The sequence below is a fragment of the Coregonus lavaretus genome (genome assembly GCF_964263955.1).
Source record: "Coregonus lavaretus genome assembly, chromosome: 6".
In the NCBI taxonomy this organism is placed as follows: Eukaryota; Metazoa; Chordata; class Actinopteri; order Salmoniformes; family Salmonidae; genus Coregonus; species Coregonus lavaretus.
In genome coordinates, this window is record NC_139993.1 from 42,130,199 (window position 1) to 42,153,910 (window position 23,712).

Here is a 23,712-nt window from a genome sequence, read left to right on the forward strand (position 1 = left end):
AACAGGGTGTTAAAACAGGATGATGTTATACAGCAGTGGTAGTTAACAGTTCTGTAGTGTTTCAGGTCACTGAGACAGCCAGGCTACTCACCCACTCAGAACCACGATGAAGTCCATGACGTTCCAGCCGTTCCTCAAGTAGGAGCCTTTATGGAATACAAATCCCAACGCCACCACCTTAATCCCAGCTTCAAAGCAGAACATCCCAATGAAGTAAGGCTCTGTCTTTTCCTGTGAATTAAAAACGGACACATCAGACAAATACAGCACAAAATGGTCACGTCAATATAAAAGGTTACAGAACAGAGGCTTATACAATAACAGTATTGTGTGTGTGAACACATTTATCACACTTTAGGTTCATGTAAAAACAGAAATCTTTTGAAAAATAAATGCACATATTATGACCCTATTGAATATACTGTGGGTACTACATAACAAGCAATCATTTTCTAACCATTGCTGTCTTGCCCTTTCCAATAGCTTCTCTCAAACTGTTACACATGCTCAGGAAAGGATTAATTAAATTTTTCTCTCAGCAGGTAGGTAAGCACTCTCATGTGCTCAGATGCACTTAGCATGATAATATACAGTAAACAAGTATTTTTGCGTCATACCCGTGGCATATTGTCTGATATACACACGGCTGAAAAGCTATTTCAGCCAATCAGCATCCAGGACCCAAACTACCCGGTTTATAATAAATGTCACAGTAGTAGACAGTTATTTGTACTATTCTGTGTTGGGCATTCAAAGACAGTAGGGAACTGAGAGGATAGAGCCCAGTTTGGACCTCTATGCCATGGTTTAATGGGTATACTGAATTCAGAATTCATTAATAAACAATGCAGCAACACCACACAGTAACTCAGAAAAATGTGACATGCCTTCCACAAAATACTCATTTCCAAGCTAACAATGTACTGTAAAGAAATAAAACAAGATTTAGTGTTCTCGTTTTTCTGCAACTATCCACTTCATCTTTGGAGAACATTTCAGGTTTTAAATAAATATCAAGCTTCATGAATAAGAAATTGGGAGGTAATTTGTGTTTTTTAAATAAGCTTCCGTAAGGTTAGAGAATTCCACTGATGATAACTGACTAAAGACACAGTGTATTAGTAGATGGTTGACTCACCAGTCTCTTGGACATGGGGGTCTTGTCCTCTCCAGGCAGGTGCTGCTCCAAAGCCAGTACGATACAGTTGGCGATGATGGTGGCTAGGATCATGTACTCAAACGGAGTGAAGCAACAAGTTAAGGAAGAATACTTTGTCACAATATACATAAACCCTGTTCTTCTATCTAATTTCAAAGTCACAGTTTTACAAATACAGTAACCTCTGATATTCAAAAACATAATGCAGTATTTCTGTCCCACCATGAGAGATATATATCATAGAGTGCTGAGGCCTAATAATCCCCATACAGAATGACAAGGATGACAGTATCATCAGCCCTATCTAAAACACTACCCTCCTAAGACATCTGATGACAATCCCTCTCATTGATTGAATGTCAGGATGCATCTATTCTTCTGACTTCTCCGTTGGCAGGCACACCAGTGTGAATCCAGCCTGTTGCTGAGCACCTGGCAGAGTGCTTCTGCCTCCTCCTCTCCTCCTCTCCTCCTCTCCTCCATACAGCTGGCTGGCACACAGAGGCCCTGCCTGTCAGCTCCTCACAATGCCCTGAGGCTGTCCAACCATCCAGCCAGCCAGCCATGGAGATGGGCAGGAGACTTCTGTACACAGTAGCTAGGGAAGGTAGAGGAGACGGGCCATAACCCTGAAAACTGCAGGAGAGCTGGAGGAGAGGCGAGTATGGGCGCACAGGGGATGAGTGGGAAGAACAGAGTCTGATCCTACAAATAAGGGCACTTTACTACAAGCTTACAACTTGTACCAAGGGACCCCTGGTGGTTGGAGGTTTAAATGCAGCACAGGGATGAAACCAAGGATGTGTATTTCTCTAATTTTGTGCGTGGGCACTGGATTTCTTTTGGCTGTGTGGAAAAAAGAGGTAGAGAATGAGGGAGCCTAAATCTCCTCAGTGGAGAGAGAGAGAGGGAGAGAAGGAGAGAGGGTGGAAGAGAAAGAGATCAATGCAAACAGAGCTGGCTGCTGGAGCTGCTGCCTGGAGGGTCACACAGGGATGCCCCTCATCATCTGAGCATTGAAGAACTAAATAAACAGAAGCTCACATACAGTCACACATACTTCCTGGCCTGCACTAATGGGAGCACTGAGCAAGCTATATTCAACCTTATAGAAAACTGTGCTAGCTGTTGCTGTCTCACAAAATGGGACACAACCTCCCATGATTCTCTCTGTCATGGGAGAGAATCATGGGAGAGAGAATCAGCACAACCACACCCTACCTCCATCCCCTCAGACGCAAGAGCACTGACACTGCACTCAGCGAGAGAGGGGAGGAGAGAAGAGAGAGATAGAGAGAGAGAGAGGTATCCACGGCAACAGGCTCCTCTCGGCCAAAAGTCAGCACTCACATTTAATGGGCGGCAGTCAGAGTTATTGCGACTCCCCACATGTTGCAACCGCCCTCCTGATGATCAAAACCTGCTGTTTTCATTTCATTTGCGTATAAAATCTATTCTCCACTCAGTCATTTACACAATATATTAAATACATACACAAAGCCATGTGTTTTTATATCATCCAATGAGAGAAGTGTGATTTCTCCAGGGACAGGTGTATCTACAGTATCATCTTATAATTGGCCTATATTGAGGAGGCATGGGGCTGCGGAGAAACTTCTAGTTTTTTTTTATCCCAGTATGTATAATTCAGTTTTATCATTCATGAAATGCCTTCTGAGGAAACTGTGTCATTTATCCACAAAGGGGCATTGTAATGAGGGCTTGTGGGGATGTGTGAGTCACATTGACAAGTTTGCGCTGGCTCCCGCTTCTCAAACAGGTTAAAAATAGCAGTGGAGATGGAATGTGATTCAGGGTGCATCTGTGCACATGTTTTTAGATTGGATTCAAACCTTATTACACACATGGTGGAAAACAATGAATCACTGTGACTGAGTCTGGGTTACTGAAGAGAGGGGAACATGTGTATGATGTAGATATTACATGATTTTAAACAAACATGAGAAAAAGCCAAATAGTGCTTGTAGATGGATTATAATAGTAAACAAAGACATTCAAACACAACAGGTGGCCTTTAGAAAAACAGTTGAAGTACATTTCTGATTGAAAAGATATTACCATTATCTTATAAATGTCAGGGTTACTGGATTGATGGAAGGCAACTTGTTGAGAGAATTAGATCTAGAATAGCAAGGCTGTCTTAAGAAATTAGATAATATCATTTTGATTGATCGCAATAAAATAAAGCATAGATCAACCAAGAATATAGGAACCAAGAGAAAATGCAAATGTAGTGATGTGCCAATGCCAGATCAGTTGTGATTTGCATGTCTTGCTGCTGTCAGTGATAGTGATGCTAAAGGTAGGGTGTGGCTACAGAGGGTGGTGTCAGCTCCACGCCCCTCAGACCTCCTCTGCCATGGGCAGGATCAATTATTAAAGGAGTATCTACACCCCGGGGCACTTCCTGTAGCAGCCTCCCAGCGGGCATCAGACAGGGAGAGCAGCTGCTCGTCCTCCCCATGCCACCTGCACCAGAGTGGGCCACGTGTTTCATTAGGCCTGCCTGGCTCCTCCACCCAGCCCCTGCCAGCCTCCACATCGACCCTGACACAACCCTGCTGCTCCTGCATCACGCCAGTTACGGAAGCCTGAAAATAAACCCCTCATCAATCACTGGTTTTAATTGAGCACTCAAAAATAAAGAACTGCTAATACCAGGGAGCATGTTGTTTTGCACACAACTATGACCTTTTGATAAGTCATGCAGAGAGAACTGATTGTGTGTGAGTGTGTGTGTGTGTGTACATGCGTGTGCATGGGTCAGGTGTGTGGGTGTGAGCAAGTGAGGATGTCTTACAAGGTTCATGGTGGATATTTGCCAGTGCTCTCTAAATGCTAAAGCTCAAGCTTACCAACATCAGCTTGTGCTGTGCCACATCATGATAGGAAACTACTCTGAATGAGATCATCAGTTACAGTTCTAATCACTTTATACCACATGATACAGCAAACTGATCAGACGTCATTAGATGTAATGTTTGTTAATTAAATTGTCAAAGTCAATTAAATTATATGATACACTCCCCACACAATGACACATTAACCTTGGGGTTAGTTTCTGCAATTTCCACCCAACAAAACAGCAAGATAGCCACAAACTGCAGAGAACCAGTCAGGAACTGCATAAACAATGATATGCTTGCAGTCACAATAATATATGGATTGAACTCCTCCTCCCATGTTGGCTACCCTCACCACATACTACAATCTCATTTGATGTGTTCAATGGGTTCAATGCTGAATTAATAATTGGAAATCAGACCACAAATATGGGACTACTGTGCTATAACAGTCTATCAGAAAGCCATTCAGCTAGGCAGGACAATAACAACACAACTGGGACACCTGTTGTACTGTAGATTAACAATAGCTGACCAACACAAGGGCATTGTGTTGCTTCCTTTTCACTAAGAGATGGCCATCCATTTGGTTTGGTGTGGTGCCAAGTCATTTCCAAGCTATTAGTGACCCTCTCCACTTTCCATCCCTCCATCTCGCCATCTCCTCTCCTCAGTGACATGTGGAAATGTGTTGATATTCCTCAAATCTACAGCCAGGGATCATCACGCTCAACAACACCTGCATCTTGTTGACTGAAAAAGTTGCATGGAGGAGAATGGAGGTCTACGTGTGTAATTCTCTTTCCACTGACTGACATGTGAGTCACGCTCTCCCACTGAGAGACAACGTCAAAGACAACCACGCATGTTAAGCCTTACATACTCTACAGCAGTCTTCCAATGATAACACACTTTATTTTGTTCATGCATGTTTTGATCATCATACATACCTTAACATCTGATGCAGATTCTCTATGATGTCTTGAAAAATGCTTAGACCATATCATATTATTTTCATAGTAAAATCAACCATTGAAAATAACCTTAGAATAGTGGAAAAGGGTGGCATTAAATGATATTCAAGAGCGCCTTTGGATATTGATCCAATTTTGGTAAATCAATTTATCTCAACACAGTGAATTAACCATAAAATGATGGCGAGACCAGAGGGAGAGGGGTGGTAAAGAAGCCCATCAGCTATAATTTCAAACGTAAATGTAGAATTACAAGCAATCTGGAATCCGCTGATAATAAAGATCTATACCCAGAGCTGTATTGCTACAATAACTACAACTGAGTAAAACAGTGTCCAACTAACAAGACTTCAGTCACAAACACTTAATTATGGCAGTTGATCATTCCTGGCAGTCAATGACAGTGCCAGACCTGTCCTGCAGCCTGCTGCCTGCCTCTATGACAGCCTGTCCTGTCGTGCTCCATCATGTTAATTCACCACCAGATGACTGAGGCTTGAATCCCAACAGGTTAACAAGGGCTGTGTTAGTAGCACCACAAAGAGGGGCCACTGACAGCATTATACTGTTGTCTGTGCTCTGCCCAGACACATCTCTTGACTCTGACTCATCACATGCATTTCCATTTGGTTGTATCCTTTTATTCCATTGGGGATATCAATACCTGTAGGACTATTGATCAATGACACACAGCAGAACCATAAAGTCTATCCCTGTGGAAATCGTACCATGAACAGCACTTTTACTCAGTGGGAAGTTATCATGGTTTAAAACATGTCTGCCTTAACCTTGAGTGGATTGTGAGTGGTCAGTGAAGTGGACCTGTTAGGTGTTACATGTTGGAACTCAATTTGTAAAAAGATGGTACTATAGGTAAAATATTTGTATTCACCTAATTTTGAGTGGAATAAAACCTTTTTACAACCACTGCTGGTGCTGCCCATGGTGCTGAATTCTACTGTTCACGGTATTAATGTTTATAAGAGAAACGTTAACACAATAGATAGACAATTCAATATAGTTAAGAACCTTTGTCGAATGTGTGTGTGTTTACACTTAAATACAAAGGATATGGCCACTCTATGACCTTCTTTGCATACTTCCGAACAATGTTGTCCTCTCCGAAAATGAAGAGTGATCTATTGACGGTGAAACAGTTCTGTCTGACAGGGATGGGGTTGTACAGGGCCATGGTGCGGGCTCTCTGCGCCTTGGTCTGTTTGAAGGCTGGGGACACTCCGCCACCTGTAGACACAGCCTGTCCCTCCCGGGTCCTGTTGCGCTCAGAGCCCCCATCCCCGGAGCCCAACAAGCCGGGTACGTCGTCTCCGAACCGGGCCATTCTGCGAGGAGCAAGGAAAACAGAATAGAGGGGGAAAGGGTTAGCCCCTGGGAAGCAGGGCGGGGTAGGTTACAGCAAGCGATCTGACAGAAAAAAATACTTATTTTAGTCCATCATATTGTCCGTAGCCAAGGCAACAAGTGATGATAAATAATCAAATCCCCATGTGGAGTTGTTCACAAATAAATATTCCTCAGTTTTAAAGTTCACAGTTTGAATGCAAGCCTTGACTTCTTTGACCGTGGGCTATAGCACTTCTTGTGAATAAAAGTCGACGCACATCGAGTGGGTAGGTTAAAAAGCAACACAACAATTGTCCGCATAAAATTCAAACCCAATAACCAAAAAAAAAAAAAAAAAAATGTATCATTCAAGACTCAAAATGTCAAATGTAACTTCAATCTATTCACTAAAACAAATATTAATAAGATCCATTGTGGAGGGTCCATCCAGATCCCTCCGCAACTGTTCTCAACACAAAAGCCACGGTAAGTCACGTCTCCCGAAGGTTTGTCCTCATGAGAGATAAGAACAAGAGCATTTTGTACGGGTCCATGGATAAACCGACATCCCTGTCCTCACCCTCTCCTCTTCTCTTGCACATCTGCCATAAACATATTCCCACTGCAAAAAATGAAGCACCGAGCAAACTTTTTGCCTTTTCAAAAATCTTGCTTCGCTTTTCGTTGCCACAAGGACCCCGCCACTTCTCAAGGAGTTGATGGCATGCGATTATGCGCAACAAGATAAACTGGAAGTCACAAAGGTACAAGGTACAGGCACCATGCCCGCGCAGTTTTTTTAGGGGGCTTCTCCGCAATGAGGTGTCAACTGGTTATGCAAAGCACGAGGCTCTAGGGCTACATTACGCACAGAAATGCGTCTCTATATGCCTTGCCTTGTTTTTGCCTTTTATATCCAGTCCATACATTTCAGATAGGCTATGTGCCTCAAATTCAATACCATGAGAATAAAACAATATTTCTTATAGCCATGATAATAATTCAAAAGGTTATTAATAATTGTTGTATTAGCAGCCCTTAAATTAGGCCTATACAGCCTAGAAATAAAGGGTATTTAATGCAAGTTACATTAATGCATAGCCTATAGATTTAATGTAAATATTATGCAGATAAAAACTTTCATAATGTGGAAGTCAACGCACCAAAATGTGGAGCAAACACCTACTAGAAATGTATTACAGGGGAGGCGTGAGATATTTTCAGAGTAGGTTCTCCACTATGAGACAGTCTGCGCGAAGATTAAAGGTAATTGCTCGGTAAAAGTCACTGTTTCAGGGCATGATCTCCTAGTGAGTGGGAGTATTGCTGCTGCTGTGTGTTCTGAACGGAAAATGGATGTGTGGAGTGCGCACAAGACGGGAGGCTGCTAGCATATTTCACAGAAACAATGGCAGATTCCCATGTTCCAAAAAAACTCAAGTATCACACATTAAATGTGGATACAATATCTATGAACTATTTAATTTATATTTTGATGTGTGGCGTAAACAGGCAGTCTTATTCCAAACAAACATTGAAACTCTTTGAAAGCCAAGAAAAAACCTTCAAATATTGCATACTGAGAAGAGAAATTAAGCTAAAACTTGCTAGACTAACCCACAGAAACCCGTGTGCTAGGACTGTGAAATCATTATGCATGGTCATATAATTTCTTAAACTGAGAGATTAAAATGATGATGATGTGGGCCAAAAGGTAAGAGGCTAATAAGCATATTTGCAGAGTTAAACTAGCACAGTGAGACCAATAGGCTCTGGTAGAATTAATGATTATGACTAGGGCAGTGATCCAGTAACCGACCCAGTATCATCTCATATCAAGGTCATTAAAAAGACAGCTGCAGAGCATGGAGGGCAGAAATAGAACAAGTGGGAAATCATGCTTTACTTTGTCCAAGGTAAAGAGTGACATTGTGAAGCTAGATTGATATTTCTTTAAAGCCAAAATCCACAAGGAAAATGGAAAATATATCTTTTGTCCATCAAATGTGTAATTTGTAAGTCGCTCTGGATAAGAGCGTCTGCTAAATGACGTAAATGTAAATGTAAATGTAAATGTAGTGCAAATACACTGAGTATACAAAACATTAGGAACACCTGCTCTTTCCATGACAGACTGACCAGGTGAAAGCTATGATCCCTTATTGAGGTCACTTGTTAAATCCACTTCAATCATTGTAGATGAAGGGGAGGAGACAGGTTAAAGATTGATTTGTATGCCTTTAGACAATTGAAACATGGATTGTGTATGTGTGCCATTCAGAGAGTGAATGGGCAAGACAAAAGATTTAAGTGCCTTTGAACGGGTTATGGTAGTAGGTGCCTGGCGCACCGGTTTGAGTGTATCAAGAACTGCAGCGCTGCTGGGTTTTTCACACTCAACAGTTTTCCATGTGTATCAGGAATGGTCCACCACCCAAAGAACATCCAGCCAACTTGACAACTGTGGGAAGCATTGGAGTCAACATGGGCCAGCATCCGTGTGGAACGCTTTCGACACCTTGTAGAGTCCAAGCCCCGACAAATTGAGGCTGTTCTGAGGGCAAAAGGGGGTGCAACTCAATATTAGAAAGGTGTTCCTAATGTTCCTAAAGACACATTGGATGTGTGTTATCTGTTCTATGTGATTGGTTTTAAATATTGGTCCTGACATATCCATTAGTTAAGATCAAAGGATCACAAACCTACAGCTACAGAACAAATTCATAGACATGAGACCATTCAGAGAATGAAAGCACCTGTCACTGAGGTTTAAAACTGGTTCTTCTCTCAAACCTGATTATGAGACTGATGTTTGTCTAGATAAGTCTTGAAATAAACAAGTCTCTGTTAGGGACAGAACCTTGCAGATCCTGACGCTGACAGGCTCTGTGAATAGAATAGACCTGCTCTATAAATAAGGTATTCTCAGTATAACCACAGAGCTCTCCTAACACAAAGGCCCCAGCCTCCCCAAGCTGTCAAAGCCTTCTCTGAAAGGCCAATTACTAAATAAAACGCCAAAGTACGTCTCTGTAGAAACAAAAGTGCACCAGGGTGGGGAACAAGTAAACAGGACTGCCTGTGTGTGTGTGTGTGTGTGGGTGTGTGTGTGTGCGCGCGAGCGTGTCTATGAGCATGTGTGTTTGTACAACATGTCAACACATTTTCATAATGTACTGAATGCATGTGATGAAAAGCATGGGACACACTTCAATAACACAAAATCGAAGAAAAAAAAAAGCTCAGACACTGGCTTGAACATATTGTCATGAGATGGTAGCATTAAAGTATCAAACACACTTTTCCAACTGATCTATACACTCTCAAAACAACTTTCAAACTGTTGCCTTTGGAGTTGATAAGGAAATGTTAAATTTGACTTTGTGAGCCAAGCAGCTCCGTTAGACATGAAGAGAGAGAGTATCACCCCAGACGAGTCGGGCCAGTGTCAGGATACCTGATGTTAATCATCTCCAGGTGGATCAAAGTTATGATTAAGCGCAACCGTCTCTGCTTCCCTACGTAAGCCCTTTTAATTAAATAAGCTAGCCAAGGAGTATCAGCATGAAAGATTTCGCCGCTACTGCATAATGCTGCATCCTTGTCATCTTAACAGTAGTTTCCATAGCGACAGTACACCCTTGAATGTCTGATTTGTCATCTTACTTGCCAACACTGGGCTTTGTGAAAAAAATACCCCTTCTTCTCTCTCCCCAACCTCCACCGCAAAGGCCTGCTTCTCACCCAGAGCCATATTGTTTGCAGCACAGTCACAATGCTTCATACCCCAAAGGACGCGATTTCCTCATGTTTTAATAGGTTTGTATGACATGTATTTAGACTAGTAGCCTATGTAAACATAACTCAATAAACAAAGGATAGATAGATCATGTTCAGTCTTATGTTAACCCTTCATCTCTGTTATTTCAGTTGTGAAATAGCTTAGAAATACCAATATCCGTTTCAGGCCCGTTAATCCTTTATACACGGTTAAAAAACACCAGGATGTATCTAAGGTCCACAGCTTGGTTCAGCAGCCCTTGGCAACCTGACTGACAGCATATTGGTAGAACCAGGGACTCCAGAGGGTTCTATGCCAACTGTTCACTTGCATATACTATGTCACCTTTTGTATTCAAATCACTTCATGAAACCTTGAATCAGCCAGTCAGTGTGTAACTGTAGGCTACACATTTTCATTCAAGACAAAACACATGACACCTGTTGTGTGCCAAACTGCTCTTCCATTTGCATGCAAATTATAGTGATACTGTCATTATAGTGGAACTCTGTAAGCACCAAAAGGACAGTGGAGGACAGTAGATGGCATAATGTAAAATTTGGGAACAAAGTCATTGATGTTTGCAAGATAATTTTTAGCACCATTGAGATGTTAATGGTTGGACCATCAGAAGTGTTGACAGGGGCGGCCTGTTCAATAGGGCGATATGGGCGACGCACTGCCAAACGGGAAAAGGAAGGGATTTTTTTTCTAATCAATTATATCACGGCAACAGTAGTTATCAGTGTTGTAATCTATACGTCTGATCTGCCACAGTGCCACACTGCCACTAAATGTCGAATCAGGCTAAAGTCGTGCTTCAAATGGCTCCCCCCCCTTTTGGGGCGATTTCAGTCAGGTTGAAAATCGCCCAGAAGTCTGTAATAGACTCCCATGTAAAATCTATTTTTTTCAAATTTCAGAGCCTTCAATACAATCTCAATGGGTGTCTGTGGGCTTGCACTTACGCGCTTTCGTCATACGTTACGTAACCATGAACGTAACTGAGAAAAGAGTGGATTGTTTGAAAGAAGTTCCTTTTTGTCGGCGAACAAATGAAAGATAAATTGGCAACGAAACAATTAGGACCTCCCAGACCAAATTTAATAATTCAACAGGTTTCTACTAAAGGCGGAAAGTCCTACACCCGAGGATTTTCCAAAAATTGGTACGAACGAAAAAAGACATTGCCACTCACTCAACTGGATGACGAGGGATACAGGCTAGCTGTCCGCCGCCACAACGATGAGGTTAGTGTTGATAATCACAAGTTTACTGGATGTGGATATGGTGTAATAAAGGCAGTTTATTCAGAGGTAAATATATCTGGAATCGCGTTCACGGACCCGTTCGTCAAACTCTTAGGGAGCTATAAATTAAGCCCCATTACTTACCATATCAGATAAGAGAAATTGCTGCAGCTACATATATTTTACATCCTGGCCCTACATAGTTCACTATTTGCATCACTTACCAAAATATTACATGTGGTCATATATGCTTGGAAAGTGGAGATGCCATAGAACGTCAAAAAAGTAAACATTGCTGGAGACACATTGCCGTTTTGGAGAAGACATCGCGTTTGCTAGCGAAGAGATTTGTTGTGGCAAATGAACTTGGGCTGGGAATTGCCAGGAACCTCACGATAAGATATATGCATCAGCATTGCGAGTCTCATGATTCTATACGTATTGCGATTCGATACTGTGATTTTATTGCGCACCATATGTCTGTTGCAGAGGGATCAGAAAGCCATGAGAACGAGTTTTGATCAGTCATGGAAATAAAAGTGCTGAAAACAAATTTGCTCCCAATGTGAAAAGATTGAGAACAAGCTATGAAGGAACAATAATGGTGTTTTGGTGCAGGTACAGCCAACTAGCGCTAAAATATTGCGATATTGTCAATACAGTATATCGTAAAGTATCACTATGTAACTCGATTTCTTTCACCCCAATCCCTCAAATTAACGGTAAATAACTGAATTGTTTGCCCCACATTTAGCTAAGATGATTAGCTAGCCAGCTAAAATGTTTTATTTAGTTAGCAGTCGCATCTACAATAGTTTACTGTCAATAACATGTCTCCAAAAATGACGTGGTGTCTCCAATTGTGTTGACATTTTACAATTGCAATGCGCATCCATGAGTATCCACTTTCTGTAGCTCAGCTGGTAGAGCATGGTGCTTGTAACGCCAAGGTAGTGGGTTCGATCCCCGGGACCACCCATACACAAAAATGTATGCACGCATGACTGTAAGTCGCTTTGGATAAAAGCGTCTGCTAAATGGCATATTATTATTATTATTATTATTATTATTATTATCTGAAGAGAGCCCCGAAACATTGTGTGCAGACATTTTATGCAATAAATGAAGTAGGTTCAATCTAGTAGTTCTGATCTTCTGATTGGTCCTGATGAGTTGGGCGAGGTCCCCTGCAGGCTACTGTCACTGTTGCATTGGCTCTGAGTCGGGTTCTCTGTCTTCAAATGTTCAGCCTAAGAGAGGGGATTTTTGTGTGTGTGTGTGTGTGTGTGTGTTTAACAGTGATGATGTGTGTGTGTGTGTGTGTGTTTAACAGTGATGATGTGTGTGTGTGTGTGTTTGTGTGTGTGTGTGTCCTCAGAGCAAGAACTCGTGAGTTGGAAGAACTGAGAGGCCTATGGCGTGGGTGTTGTCCTTGGCCACCTGCTGACAAGGCTGACAAGATAGGACCCTTTTGTCCATTGTTATTGGATAGGATCAGAACTTATAACCAGCTCCTGACCTAAATAGATCTTAGCACAACATTTTACTCAACATATCATATTCCATATTCACTATAACAAATATATTTACTACGACATTAGCAAGAACCGCCACATCCTCAGCCGGCTAATCCAGTGTGTGAAGTTTTGCGGAGTGTTTGAGTTAGCTTTGCGAGGCAAAGATGAAACTGAGGGCTCCACCAACCCTGGTAAGCCAACACTTTTGAGATCAGTCAATAAATGCTTCTGGTATTGACTTATATGCTGCCCCTGTCTTCATGTTGTTGCTGGACATATCTTTTTTTAAATGTGTGTAGGTCACCTAAATCATCAGAAAAATTGCCCCTCCTGAGAATTTTTTCAGGAGCCGCCACTGAGTGTTGACCTTCATTCAGCTTGAGTGTTTTCAACAGAACTCTGAAGAGCAATGAAGGATATGTTTGGAATTGCTGCAGGATTTCAATCCCAGCCTTGATTTGAGCGGTTTAGTGTTTTCTTTACACTGTTACCTAGCAACTTGTCCTATTCTCAGCCTGTTACTAGCAAGGCAGTAACGATAACCCCCATCTTAAATATATATATGTATAAACATCTACATCTTAATCCCTCTTCAACATTATGTCCATGAAACAACAAACCTGTTTTCTGTTCAAACCTGAATCACATTGTGACACATTGATCGATAGAAGCTGAATGTTTACTATACAATTCAACAAGTGGGTTGATGAAAACACACAGATGTGGTCCCTGCTGGGAAATGCAGCTTAACCATTTACCAGCTCCACTATCTCCTTTCCAGCTTGACCAAGCTCCTCTACCAGCTCAACAAGCTCATTACCAGTTTGACCAGCTAGTGACCAGCTATGACAATTACATAATCCATAGTGGTCTAAAACGTATTTCCAGCAGGGGTGGAAATAAATGGACTGTTGCCAATGCAGAAAATGAATACATTTGAATACAAAAACAACAATATGTTTTACATGCATTGGCATGAGCTCAATTTCTTGAGCTCATGCATCAATATTATGAGAATCATAACATCATCAGGAATCACAACATCATCAGTGTGCATGGAGAGTCCTTCACCCTAAACATAATGGATTTTGTCATCCAGGCTTGAAATATTCAAACTGTAGATCAGCAGGGGATTTTCCTTATCAACCATCTTCCATAAACAAGGCGGACTAACATCTCTAACCCTTTTCTGAGAACTGAATTAGTTGATTCACTGCATGAATACAATGTCTGAGTAGTCTAGATGTGGCTAATTGACACACGGCATCAGATCGGCCTTCTCACATGAGATTATAGGCACTTAAATGTGGCAATATTAGCATCTGTGCTGTGGCTGTCTTGGGATGTGGCTGGAATTCTTGGGATAACGTGTTCTCTGAGCTTTTACCTCCCTCTGGTGGAGTACTGAAGGTACTGTCTCTAAAATGGTTAACACAAACATTTATCGTTACCAGATATTACATTTAATTATGAGCCAACATTCTTTGCCATATGGATAAACCCATTACGCCAGTTATACACACCGCTGTGGCCTATAGACAAAGGCAGTATCCCAAACCATGCAATATCTCCATTTGGAGAAGGAATGAATTAGTGGGAAATATTTGTGGCAACATGAAGGAGGCTTCTTTACATTCAAAAGTAGGAGGATAAACTTACGACTTTGAAGAATCAGTAAAAAAAAAAACTGTTGAGAAATTATGAATGATTTGGGGAGTAATCAAAACTGCCAAGAATACGCAATGGTCTAATCTGAAGAGTGAGTAAGTTCTCACCGCAGTTAACTTTTTTAATGAAACAATCTATCGTTAATATCTCTATCCGACTAAATATTAAAATGAATGAAAGAAATGTTAGATTAATATTCATGCTGGCAGCTCATCAGATCAATATTGTCCAGAGTGGGCTGTAAATTTCCCTCCCTGTACAGTAGTCTGCTAATCAGAAGCTGTTCCCCTGAGCCTTCCCTGCCAGGCCTGCCAGGTTTACGAGTGGTGCAGAGCCACTGCACCAGAACCAGGGCAGGAGGAGGCATGGTGTTGCCTGCCTTGCACCCGCCTGGCACCCTCCCTCCCTCCGCCAGCTCCACAGCTGAGACGGTGGCTAGGCAACAGATGGCTTGATAGACAGAGCTGGTACCTAACTGAAGACAGGAAGACTGGCCTGGCAGACAGAGAGAGTGAGAGTAAAGGAAGCTGGACTACACAGAGACTACTGTGTGTCTTTGCCAGGGTTAAGTGTCTCTCCCTCTCCCCGCTCCACCCAACTCACAAATCTACTAGCATCCATAAATAAACCCACATAACTATTTTCTTCTCCCAGCGTGACTGAAATCCTTGAGCAGGGCAGAGAGGCATTATGTGCATGAGCCCTGCGGTAATGAGCAACTGATGTGGGTTTAGGCTTGTTCTGTTCATGCAACTACTATCTTCAATAGAGAGCTGGATTGCACCCCACTTTAATGACATCAAATCACAAAGTCATCAGAGTGTTTTGGGGTTGATAAAACAGAATAAACTTTGAAGATTTCTCCAACATTGTAAGGGGATTGTATGTGTCAGCAGTCCAGGGGAAGTGGCAAATACCACTAATGGATTTTCAAGTGGCTGTCATTCCCTTCTGATGAAATATTGGGATGAATGACAATGGCTTATTATGAATACTGTCAGAATCTATAACAGCAGTGCTCTCCCGCTCATCCTGTTTAGCAAGGACAGGGGAGGGATAAACATGCTTGCTCTTTGACTATAGACCTACTCACTGTGTATGTGTGTCAAAGAAAAATCAACCTTGTGCTCATGTAAGCAGTTCCCCATAGCTCCACAAGAGGGAGTAGAGATATATAGAGATGCCGTCGATTGATAAAGACATGGTGGGAGGGGTGCTTTATGTGCGTCAGCTATTTGTCAAACAGCTCCCAAGAGCAACATTAGTCACCACACTAGAGCATTTGGATTTGTATGTTAGTGATTTGGGGAGTCTAAATGATAGATTACCCACATGCAGAAAGAGAGAGAGAGAGAGGAGAGGGAGAAGGAGAGGGAAAAGGAGAAGGAGAGGAAGAGGCAGAGGGATAGGGAGAGAGTACTCAAATGGGGCATTAGCAGCAAGCTACAGTTGTCTTGTTCACTACGTAGCCTACTGTACCTTACAGGAGAGCCCGGATGTTGAGAACATGAGGCTAGGAAAGCAAGCCAAGGAAGGCTAGGAAATTAGACCATAAAACCCAACCAATACAGATAGGTCCCACAGAGGGAACCATTTCATGGAGAACTCCTGCCCAAATGAAAGACTTCTCCCTCAAGCCCTCACTCAACCATAATGACATCTACATTATTTAGCAGACACTCTTATCCAGACCAACTTACAGGAGCAAGTGCCTTGCTCAAGTGCACATCAACAAGTTTTCACCTAGTCAGTTCAGGGATTCGAACCAGCGACCTTTCGGTTACTACCCCAGCGCACTTAACCACTAGGCTTTCTTATTTCACATCGTAACAGTTAGTATACCCACAGGTGAAGCAAGCTGCATATCTGTAATTTAAACAGTATTGTCAGTTGTGGAGTAAGTTGTGTGTCTAAAGTGGCCTTTGACTGTGTTGGATGGTTTAATATCACCCAGCAGGATGTGAGGTCATTAGTGGGGGAAAAAATCACTTGTCGCCGCCTGCTCATATCTGGAGTGCATTTTAATCACACTAAAAACATATGAATGTCTATTCTCTGTGCAAAGGAGTCTGTAGCAGTTGTGTTGTTTGTGAGTGTATTGTTTTAAAAACTGTGACTAATAAAGCTACTGGAATGAAATCCGATTAAGTCGTTATAGTAAGCTAAGAATGAACTCATCTGAGAAGATTCTGTCTGAGAGTAGTCAGCTGCTCAACACATATATATCCACAAACTACAAATTACAACTGAAATGTCCCCATCAATCAGTGGCTGACAGGTTATTTCAAGATATTGCATGCAGCCAGTGAGATATCAATAAATTGGTACCCTTTAATAATTAAACACACAGAGCGATGTGGGTGCAGTATAGTGCATATAACTGTGGGGTCATATTGAATGAGAGGGCCATGGACATAAATTATTTCACAGGTTTGTTTCTAGAGACGCTGTGCTGTGTTGGTGGGGCAGAGGCCTGAGATGCATGGTGCCACCAGTAAGTACAGACAGTAACGTTAGTATAAATCCCCCCGCACAGTCCCTGCAGCCGGACAACTTTCTCATGGCTTCTGGAGGGAAATACTGTTGGAATGCTCAACCGGTGTCGCTCATTCAGCCGACAGAAACCTTCAACCGGTTTTCCCCATTATGTAGCGAGTCGGAGTCTGAGTCTGAGTCTTCTCTAGTCTCTACTCCTCCCGTTACGGGGTCTGAGACGCCGAAGGCTCCCACCATTAGCTCTGACAAATTGAAAACCCTAGTCATTGGCGACTCCATTACCCGCAGTATTAGACTTAAAACGAATCACCCAGCGATCATACACTGTTTACCAGGGGGCAGGGCTACCGACGTTAAGGCTAATCTAAAGATGGTGCTGGCTAAAGCTAAAACTGGCGAGTGTAGAGAGTATAGAGATATTGTTATCCACGTCGGCACCAACGATGTTAGGATGAAACAGTCAGAGGTCACCAAGTGCAACATAGCTTCAGCGTGTAAATCAGCTAGAAAGATGTGTCGGCATCGAGTAATTGTCTCTGGCCCCCTCCCAGTTAGGGGAAGTGACGAGCTCTACAGCAGAGTCTCAGCACTTAATCGCTGGTTGAAAACTGTTTTCTGCCCCTCCCAAAAGATAACATTTGTGGATAATTGGCCCTCTTTCTGGGACTCACCCACAAACAGGATCAAGCCTGACCTGCTGAGGAGTGACGGACTCCATCCTAGCTGGAGGGGTGCTCTCCTCTTATCTACCAACATAGATAGGGCTCTAACTCCTTTAGCCCCACAGTGAAATAGGGTGCAGGCCAGGCAGCAGGCTGTTAGCCAACCTGCCAGCTTAGTGGAGTCTGCCAATAGCATAGTCAGTGTAGTCAGCTCAGCCATACCCATTGAGACTGTGTCTGTGCCTCGACCTAGGTTGGGCAAAACTAAACATGGTGGTGTTCACCCTAGCAATCTTATTAGGATAAAGACCTCCTCCATTCCTGCCATTATTGAAAGAGATCGTGATACCTCACATCTCAAAATAGGGTTACTTAATGTTAGATCCCTCACTTCAAAGGCAGTCATAGTCAATGAACTAATCACTGATCATAATCTTGATGTGATTGGCCTGACTGAAACATGGCTTAAGCCTGATGAATTTGCTGTGTTAAATGAGGCCTCACCTCCTGGTTACACTAGTGACCATATTCCCCGTGCATCCCGCAAAGGCGGAGGTGTTGCTAACATTTACGATAGCAAATTTCAATTTACAAAAAAAAAAATGACGTTTTCATCTTTCGAGCTTCTAGTCATGAAATCTATGCAGCCTACTCAATCACTTTTTATAGCTACTGTTTACAGGCCTCCTGGGCCATATACAGCGTTCCTCTCTGAGTTTCCTGAATTCCTATCAGACCTTGTAGTCATAGCAGATCATATTCTAATTTTTGGTGATTTTAATATTCACATGGAGAAGTCCACAGACCCACTCCAAAAGTCCTTCGGAGCCATTATCGACTCAGTGGGTTTTGTCCAACATGTCTCTGGACCTACTCACTGCCACAGTCATACTCTGGACCTAGTTTTGTCCCATGGAATAAATGTTGTAGATCTTAATGTTTTTCCACAAAATCCTGGACTATCGGACCACCATTTTATTACGTTTGCAATCGCAACAAATAATCTGCTCAGACCCCAACCAAGGAGCATCAAAAGTCGTGCTATAAATTCTCAGACAACACAAAAATTCATTGATGCCCTTCCAGACTCCTTCTGCCTACCCAAGGACGTCAGAGGACAAAAATCAGTTAACCACTTAACTGAGGAACTAAATTTAACCTTGCGCAATACCCTAGATGCAGTTGCACCCCTAAAAACGAAAAACATTTGTCATAAGAAACTAGCTCCCTGGTATACAGAAAATACCCGAGCTTTGAAGCAAGCTTCCAGGAAATTGGAACGGAAATGGCGCCACACCAAACTGGAAGTCTTCCGACTAGCTTGGAAAGACAGTACCGTGCAGTACCGAAGAGCCCTCACTGCTGCTCGATCATCCTACTTTTCCAAATTAATCGAGGAAAATAAGAACAATCCAAAATTTCTTTTTGATACTGTTGCAAAGCTAACTAAAAAGCAGCATTCCCCAAGAGAGGATGGTTTTCACTTCAGCAGTGATAAATTCATGAACTTCTTTGAGGAAAAGATCATGACCATTAGAAAGCAAATTACGGACTCCTCTTTGAATCTGCGTATTCCTCCAGGGCTTAGCTGTCCTGGATCTGCACAGCTCTGCGAGGGCCTGGGATCGGGAGAGACACTTAAGTGTTTTAATACTATATCTCTTGACACAATGATGAAAATAATCATGGCCTCTAAACCTTCAAGCTGCATACTGGATCCTATTCCTACTAAACTGCTGAAGGAGCTGCTTCCTGTGCTTGGCCCTCCTATGTTGAACATAATAAACAGCTCTCTATCCACCGGATGTGTACCAAACTCACTAAAAGTGGCAGTGATAAAGCCTCTCTTGAAAAAGCCAAACCTTGACCCGGAAAATATAAAAAACTATCGGCCTATATCGAATCTTCCATTCCTCTCAAAAATTTTAGAAAAAGCTGTTGCGCAGCAACTCACTGCCTTTCTGAAGACAAACAATGTATACGAAATGCTTCAGTCTGGTTTTAGACCCCATCATAGCACTGAGACTGCACTTGTGAAGGTGGTAAATGACCTTTTAATGGCGTCAGACCGAGGCTCTGCATCTGTCCTCGTGCTACTAGACCTTAGTGCTGCCTTTGACACCATCGATCACCACATTCTTTTGGAGAGACTGGAAACCCAAATTGGTCTACACGGACAAGTTCTGGCCTGGTTTAGATCCTACCTGTCGGAAAGATATCAGTTTGTCTCTGTGAATGGTCTGTCCTCCGACAAATCAACTGTACATTTCGGTGTTCCTCAAGGTTCCGTTTTAGGACCACTATTGTTTTCACTATATATTTTACCTCTTGGGGATGTTATTCGAAAACATAATGTTAACTTTCACTGCTATGCGGATGACACACAGCTGTACATTTCAATGAAGCATGGTGAAGCCCCAAAATTGCCCTCGCTAGAAGCCTGTGTTTCAGACATAAGGAAGTGGATGGCTGAAAACTTTTTACTTTTAAACTCGGACAAAACAGAGATGCTTGTTCTAGGTCCCAAGAAACAAAGAGATCTTCTGTTAAATCTGACAATTCATCTTGATGGTTGTAAAGTCGTCTCAAATAAAACTGTGAAGGACCTAGGCGTTACTCTTGACCCTGATCTCTCTTTTGACGAACATATCAAGACTGTTTCAAGGACAGCTTTTTTCCATCTACGTAACATTGCAAAAATCAGAAATTTTCTGTCCAAAAATGATGCAGAAAAATTAATCCATGCATTTGTTACTTCTAGATTAGACTACTGCAATGCTCTATTTTCCGGCTACCCGGATAAAGCACTAAATAAACTTCAGTTAGTGCTAAATACGGCTGCTAGAATCCTGACTAGAACCAAGAAATTTGATCATATTACTCCAGTGCTAGCTTCCCTACACTGGCTTCCTGTTAAGGCAAGGGCTGATTTCAAGGTTTTACTGTTAACCTATAAAGCGTTACATGGGCTTGCTCCTACCTATCTTTCCGAGTTGGTCCTGCCGTACATACCAATACGTACGCTACGGTCACAAGACGCAGGCCTCCTAATTGTCCCTAGAATTTCTAAGCAAACAGCGGGAGGCAGGGCTTTCTCCTATAGATCTCCATTTCTATGGAACAGTCTGCCTACCCATGTGAGAGACGCAGACTCGGTCTCAACCTTTAAGTCTTTACTGAAGACTTATCTCTTCAGTAGGTCATATGATTGAGTGTAGTCTGGCCCAGGAGTGTGAAGGTGAACGGAAAGGCTGGAGCAACGAACAGCCCTTGCTGTCTCTGCCGGGCCGGTTCCCCTCTCCACTGGGGTTCTCTGCCTCTAACCCTGTTGCAGGGGCTGAGTCACTGGCCTGCTGGTGCTCTTTCATGCCGTCCCTGGGAGGGGTGCGTCACTTGAGTGGGTTGAGTTACTGACGTGATCTTCCTGTCTGGGTTGGCGCCCCCCCCCCCTTGGTTTGTGCTGTGGTGGAGACCTCTGTGGGCTATACTCGGCCTTGTCTCAGGATTGTAAGTTGGTGGTTGGGGATATCCCTCTAGTGGTGCGGGGGCTGTGCTTTGGCGGAGTGGGTGGGGTTATATCCTTCCTGTTTGGCCCTGTCCGGGGGTTTCTTCGGATGGGGCCACAGTGTCTCCGGACCGCTCCTGTCTCAGCCTCCAGTATTTATGCTGCAGTAGTTTATGTGTCGGGGGGCTGGGGTTAGTTGGTTATACCTGGAGTACTTCTCCTGTCTTATCCAGTGTCCTGTGTGAATTTAAGTATGCTCTCTCTAATTCTCTCGTTCTCTCTTTCTCTCTGAGAACCTGAGCCCTAGGACCATACGTCAGGACTACCGGGCATGATGACACCCTGCTGCCCCCAGTCCGCCTGGCCTTGCTGCTATTCCAGTTTCAACTGTTCTGCCTGCGGCTACGAAACCCCTACCTGTCCCAGACCTGCTGTTTTCAACTCTAAATGATCGGCTATGAAAAGCCAACTGAGAGACCTGAGCCCTAGGACCATACGTCGGGACTACCGGCCGTGGTGACTCCTTGCTATCCCCAGTCCGCCTGGCCTTGCTGCTATTCCAGTTTAAACTGTTCTGCCTGCGGTTATGGAACCCCTACCTGTCCCAGACCTGCTGTTTTAAACTCTAATGATCGGCTATGAAAAGCCAACTGAGATTTATTCCTGATTATTATTTGACCATGCTTGTCACTTATGAACATTTTTGAACATCTTGGCATGGTTCTGTTATAATCTCCACCCGGCACAGCCAGAAGAGGACTGGCCACCCCTCATAGCCTGGTTCCTCTCTAGGTTTCTTCCTAGGTTTTGCCTTTCTAGGGAGTTTTTCCTAGCCACCGTGCTTCTACACCTGCATTACTAGCTGTTTGGGGTTTTAGGCTGGGTTTCTGTACAGCACTTCAAGATATTAGCTGATGTAAGAAGGGCTATATAAAATAAAATTGATTGAAATTGATTGATTGATAATGTTTTGCTTTATAAGAGTAAAAATACCAAGAGAAAATGGTCCTGCTATTAGGTCATATAGGTTTGTCTTAATTTCCTTTAGATTGGATTGAAATGTTCTACCTCTACACACATTAGTCTGTAAGATTTGATCTCTAGAATGAATAATTACAGCCCAGTCTAAATACGTTTTTAATTTTCTAACCTCTCTTTGTTAATACAGCTAAAAAGGACAAATTAGTCAGACTCATCCAACAAATGGGTCTATAATTAGGCCCTCTTCACATTGCCATTATGTCTGACATTGACAAGCTATAGGACCTGGAGTGTGCAATGCCTTCACTCACTACGATTGTTAAAAGCCTTGTAAATGTCATGCAGTGGCAGCTAATGACTGTGTCTATCAAAAACCGTTATTTTTCTGGGCCCCTTATGTTTCACCAATTTGAACACGAATCACTTCTGAATAGAGAAAGCTCAGTTATGATGCAAAGCACATTCAAGAAATCTAAAACTTCCTGTAATCAAGGCTAAATGTGAACTGAATTCAGATTCAGCTGTTATAAACATCTAAAGCAATAAATACTAGTCTTTCTCTCACACACACATTAGATCACATAAGTTATTTTCATAAACCCTCCCTAATATTGCACATTTTGCAAGGTACTAATCAGTAGAGGCTGCTGAGGGGAGGACTGCTCATAATAATGGCTGGAAGGGAGCGAATGGAATGGTATTTAATACCATTCTATTTATTCTGCTCCAACCATTACCACAACCCCGTCCTCCCCAATTAAGGTGCCACCAATCTCCTGTGGTACTAATTCAATGGCAACCAACTGCACCATATTCAGTTGAAGTCGGAAGTTTACATACACTTAGGTTGGAGTCATTAAAACTAGTTTTTCAACCACTCCACACATTTATTGTTAACAAACTATAGTTTTGGCAAGTCAGTTAGGACATCTACTTTGTGCATGACACAAGTAATTGTTCCAACAATTGTTTACAGACAGATTATTTCACTTATAATTCACTGTATCACAATTCCAGTGGGTCAGAAGTTTACATACACTAAGTTGACTGTGACTTTAAACAGCTTGGAAAATCCAGAAAATGATGTCATGGCTTTAGAAGCTTCTGATAGGCTAATTGACATCATTTGAGTGAATCGGAGGTGTACCTGTGGATGCATTTCAAGGCCTACCTTCAAACTCAGTGCCTCTTTGCTTGACATCATGGGAAAATCAAAAGAAATAAGCCAAGACCTCAGAAAAAAAATTGTAGACCTCCACAAATCTGGTTCATCCTTGGGAGCAATTTTCAAATGCCTGAAGGTACCACGTTCATCTGTACAAACAATAGTACGCAAGTATAAACACCATGGGACCATGCAGCCGTCATACCGCTCAGGAAGGAGACGCGTTCTGTCTCCTAGAGATGAACGTACTTTGGTGCGAAAAGGTCAAATCAATCCCAGAACAACAGCAAAGGACCTTGTGAAGATGCTGGAGGAAACAGGTACAAAAGTATATATTCCACAGTAA

The 23,712-nt window shown here is 42.6% G+C and overlaps 1 protein-coding gene across 1 annotated transcript in view; it reads right to left on the bottom strand.

Annotated features, from left to right (window-relative positions):
* The window catches only part of LOC311131293 (voltage-dependent R-type calcium channel subunit alpha-1E-like), a gene marked incomplete at both ends in the record, with an annotated part of 137,178 nt that overhangs the window by 98,240 nt on the left and 15,226 nt on the right, over positions 1–23,712 (bottom strand). The window contains 3 exons of the mRNA XM_084164190.1: positions 92–231; positions 1,139–1,244; positions 6,062–6,340. Coding sequence (XP_084020316.1) covers positions 92–231; positions 1,139–1,244; positions 6,062–6,340 — 525 coding nt within the window. The remainder of the gene's footprint in view (positions 1–91; positions 232–1,138; positions 1,245–6,061; positions 6,341–23,712) is intronic.